Below are 5023 nucleotides of genomic sequence, written 5' to 3'. Positions count from 1 at the left end.
AGAAAACACCCGGCAACAACCAAGAACTGTAAAACATGATCTGGGGTACAGTAGAAGAACATGGTCTGTGTTTTTAACATCTGCCTGTCAGAGTTCAGAGCAAATGAATGTGTTGGATTCCGTCAGCGCGAAGTCTGAACCAAACTACACCATCAGGTGGAGGCAACCCACAGTTCCTATTGGATGTATACATACATCTATAGAAACAAGGGAGGGGACATGTAGACACCGATCACTCGTCTGCTGATATGTGTTTTTATTTGGCATATATTTACATTTGTTTGTTTTACAGAAGAGTCATTGCACTACTGTCCGATTTAAATACGTAGAATGGCTAGGGGATCCTTCTTGCAGTGAAATATTAGTCGTGGAATAAAATCCCTTGTAGTGACACTGAATGCTTACCAAGTGGCCACAAACAACAACAACAACAACAACAACAACAACAACAACAACAACAACAACAACAACAACAACAACCAGTCAATGCAGCTTTAAATATTTAATAACTGATTTTTATTTTGGCCACTGGGGGGCAGCGGAAACAAGCTATCAACACAAAATGGACATCGTATAATCTTTTAAATTGATATGACTCGTTAGCCAACAGTTGCATATTTATACATGCAGCATTTAAGGAGCAACATTATCATGTATTTGGAGTCCTGCTTCTGTCTCGATGAACGCAATTCCAATATTCGCTATCTTTGAAAATACATAATACATTTTCTGTTATTGTTTCAGCACCAATTTCTGAAAAAATAAAATAAAATATTTCAATTTGCAACAGTCCATTTGAAAGGCCACCTGACATTCTGAAAAACTAAATTCAGTAAGCAAGTGTCTGTACAAGGCTTGACTTACAATGTCACACAAGAACTTCCTGCAGTGATGAAATGTTATTTCTGCACGTTGAGCTGTCGGATCTCGTCCACTCTGTTGCGGTGCAGCTGGAAGGCGGGAGTGACCCAGCGACCACACGAACACTGATCACCACACCAGCTGAATGAGCCCAGCTTAGAGCTACACTTAGGACACAGCAGCTACACACACACACACACACACACACACACACGAGAAGAAGGGAGGGAAGATCAGATCAGGCGGGGTACGCCTATGGAAGTATTTTATACCAATGAATATCTGTACTTCCTGACCAGTGTGTGTGTGTGTGTGTTACCTGTCCGTCCATCACTCTGAGTAAATCCTGTTCCATCCACTGCACAGGTTCGATGAAGTAAGACGTACACTGGACTTCTCCTAGACAACAACACGTTTCATGACACCAAAATAGAAGGCTGTTATTACCTCCGCCAAAGAGGTTATGTACAGTATATATGCTTTACATATACATAAGCACGTATATTTAAAAACCTCAAAATAATCGTAAGATCTTTTCCACAGAGAAAAGCCTTCAGTGTCGTTCTTTGCTCTTCTTTCAATGAATAAAAACTCTCCAGATCTGATAGAACTGATGCAGCATTTCTTCGGGAACCGCCGTTATTGCTTTAACGAACCGTTGCCTCTCTGAGTTGCGTCACGCATACCTAAACCACACCCCTAGATGCCAGTAGGTCTTCCCAGCTCTCCGATTTTTGTCACTATTATTTGCCAGACTTCTATTTGAAACTACAATTCCCATAATGCTCTGATGGACGTAGGCATCAGTATTGGCCAGGGAGAACATTGCCTGGCCATGTAACATTACCATAAATGTTTATGGTAATGTCACCATAGATTAAGAGAGTTAACCCGAGCCCTGTTTTTTATACCTATATTTGTGTACATTTTAGAAAATGTGCACCTTTAAACTATCTAATTAGCTGTGAGCAGTGTGCCCATGGATGTACACAGAACTATCACTGAGGAAAACTTCAAAGGTGATGAAATGTTCTGCAGTTATGTGGAGCATCTTGCTTTCTTATGATCTCTAAGTAGGTCGATGGATGTTGATCCTGTCTCCTCAGGCTGGATCTCTGCCTCTGCCTCACAGTTCTAAATGAGTTAGATGAACAGCATGGTTGTGTTCTTACCAGTGCGGCAACTGGACTTCCTGTGACCAAAGGCTGGCGCTCCTTCTCCTACAGGGTGACTGAGAATACTGGAGCCACGGAACAGAGTTCGTCTGCAGAGGAGTACGGAGATGGAGTCAGGATGTGTATTTCCTAAACTGCTGCTAATTATTGCTTAAGCCCACGTGATGAAATAATAACATGAAAAGATTTGCATTTTTGCACTCAGCAACAGGTGTTTTCTTATTGTTGGCATCAGTAAGAATATGACATTCAAGGTCTTTGACATGAACTCATGAGCATCATTAGAAAACGTTGCTCCATTCAGCCACTGTGTGAACTCGTCCACCTTTCACCTGCACTTCCTGCAGCGATAGGACGCCTCAGAGGAGCTGGAGTGGGCGGGGTCGGCGGCAAACAGCTCCCTCGGAATGTGCTGCAACTCTGCTCACACACGTCAAGAGAGAAAATGTTGGCGATCAATACACAAATAATGAATCCATGTAAGAAAAGAGTGTGCGTTGGCTGCATATCTGCCACGTCTGAATCACACTAAAGGATTTGGTGTGTGTGTGGTTACCAGGGTACTTCTCCATGATCTTGGTCAGTCTGTACTGTTTGTACAGAGGACTGGAGGTGTCCACTTCACACAGCAGGGCCTCGTACAGACACAACTGCTCCTCAAAACCACAGTTGACCCTGAAACACACCCACCGGCTATCAATCATCTCTCCCGCATCTGAGAAGGACATTCTGAAAGGGTCAGTACACCCAATTCACAGGTAGATACAAAATCCAGATAGAGATGCAGATAAAGTTAAAACGGTAGAAACACACTTTCAGGCATTTTAGTCAGTCATTGAATCAAAGACGCAGTGCAGGAACAGAAACACACACACACACACACTTACTGTACATCTGGTTTGACGGTCTTCAGTCTGAGGTAAGCCTCAGTGAAACCCAGCTGGTATCTCTTCATTATATAAGCAGTAACGATGGCGGCACTGCGACTCCGACCAGCCTGACTGACAAATACACACAACACACACACACACACACTTCTATTGATAATGTAAATGTATTGTTAAAGAAAGAAAGCCCCAGTTTATGTAATTAGACATATATATATATATATACATATATACATACATACATACATACATATACACTAACCGGACACTTTATTAGGTACACCTTGCTAGTGCCGGGTCGGACCCCCTTTGCCTTCAGAACTGCCTTAATTCTTCGTAGCATAGATTCAACAAGGTGCTGGAAACATTCCTCACAGATTTTGGTCCATATTGACATGATAGCATCACGCAGTTGCTGCAGATTTGTCGGCTGCACATCCATGATGCAAATCATGGATGTCACTTAAATCCCCTTTCTTCCCCATTCTGATGCTCGCTTTCAACTTCAGCAAGTCGCCTTCAGCACGTCTAGATGCCTAAATGCATTGAGTTGCTGCCTTGTGATTGGCTAATTAGCTATTTGTGTTAACAAGCAATTGAACAGGTGTACGTAATAAAGTGGCCGGTGAGCGTACATACGTATATGTATACATACGTGTTGGTCACTAGTCTTTATTAATCATTTGATTGATAAACACAGGGTTGAAGTATAACACTGAATGGAAACCAATCTAGAGGCATCTTGTTGACCTCTGACCTCTTACCAGTGAACGAGTGCAGCTCTGCCTCCATCCAGAGCCTCCTGAATGAACAGGAAGCAGTCGTCCATGTGACTCAGGAGGTCAGAGGTCACCTCATCCAGAACATTGACCCACTTCCTACGGAAGCCCCCATCAGCAGGAACCAGAGGGGCGGGGTCCACAGAGTCCACGGACAGGATGTGAGTGACAGCTGCGTCGGACAATGCCTGGCAGTCATTCAGGTCGGCCGCAGTGCCGATGTACAAACCGGGGTCCACCAGGAGCATGACTGCAGAGACAGACACAGAGCTGAACCTAGTGCCTGCTTTAAAAAACAGATCAAGTATTAAAATGTAATTCAATTAAAAAAGCTTCATTTTTTTGGTTCTTTCTATGATTTTTGACTTACATTTGTTAGATATTTTGGTTATAAAATGTAAAATGCTGTGTTACTTTTACTTTGGAGTAACATATTCCTTTATTTATGCACATTTTTTTATTTACAAATTTCAAGTTTTTACATAATTGTGGTTGCTAATGTGGGACGGGTCACTGTATTAGTCTATGGCTCCTTGTCCTCTCCTATCACTTCTGTTCAATGCTGTTTGTATACATGCTATTTGAAGTGGTGTGTTTTTTAGCTACACGTCTGATGAAGTAGGAGACTGGTCCTCTATTAAGCCGAAAGACCGGATAAAATGACAAAAAGGGTCTGCCTTGACTTGGACCTCAACATTTTGCTCATGCCATCTTTATGACGATAACAGCCTGAGGATGCGGTAGTTAGCTCACCTCGTTAGCCTGACGCTCTCCAGGGTAACTCTGCTGTTTCGGTTGCTAGCTGCGTTCAACACGTGATGCACTGACTGAGTGAAAAACAACTGACAACAACTCAGGAAACCGAGCTCGATACACAAGAAAAAACGTGTGGTCACTGAGGCAGAGACAGTTCAGAACGTTAAGTCATCAAGCATCTTTTACTCATGCTTCGACTGAGGTGTTTGGTTCGTCTCTGACACTGTCCGTGCGGAAACAAACAGGCGGGCTCCTTCGTTCCGGAGTTACATGTAACCCATCAGATTTTAACTTTATTTTGACATATTTTACCGAAAATGGAGGCTAAATAGTAATTATATAGGGTCACAAATGTTAACAGTCATGCTACTGGCAGGGGCGTGTCTAAAAGGGTGACAGCCCCCTCCAAGCCCATACTACCAGGGAGAATCCAGGTTTTGTGCGGTGCCACTTTTCATGTCACAGGCTTACCACCTATATCATTGTTTTCAAAGCTTGGTTTAGTTTTGATAGAATTTTCTGATTTCTCATGAGCCGTTTGGTTGCTCAAACACAGATTGTTTAT

The 5023-nt window shown here is 42.8% G+C and overlaps 1 protein-coding gene across 3 annotated transcripts; it reads right to left on the bottom strand.

Moving 5' to 3' along the window:
- Positions 1-316: 316 nt before the first annotated feature.
- Positions 317-4655, bottom strand: dusp12 (dual specificity phosphatase 12). 3 transcript variants are annotated; one of them, XM_079173056.1, is made up of 9 exons: positions 4456-4655; positions 3688-3952; positions 2924-3037; positions 2593-2711; positions 2369-2456; positions 2034-2125; positions 1181-1260; positions 865-1043; positions 317-753 (listed from the first exon to the last, which is right to left on the bottom strand). In XM_079173056.1, exons 2-8 carry the CDS (start codon positions 3948-3950, stop codon positions 900-902), a joined length of 900 nt encoding a protein of 299 aa, XP_079029182.1. In that variant the 5' UTR covers positions 3951-3952; positions 4456-4655; the 3' UTR covers positions 317-753; positions 865-899. The 3 variants fall into 3 exon arrangements, with proteins under 3 accessions (XP_079029182.1, XP_079029180.1, XP_079029181.1); XM_079173054.1 differs by having other exon boundaries at positions 317-1043; XM_079173055.1 differs by lacking the exon at positions 4456-4655 and having other exon boundaries at positions 317-1043; positions 3688-3978.
- Between the last annotated feature and the right edge of the window lie 368 nt (positions 4656-5023).

Source organism: Pholis gunnellus (assembly GCF_910591455.1).
Source record: "Pholis gunnellus genome assembly, chromosome: 14".
Taxonomy (NCBI): domain Eukaryota; kingdom Metazoa; phylum Chordata; class Actinopteri; order Perciformes; family Pholidae; genus Pholis; species Pholis gunnellus.
Note: the sequence above shows the minus strand (reverse complement) of the source record. Positions and strands in the feature narration are given on the sequence as shown.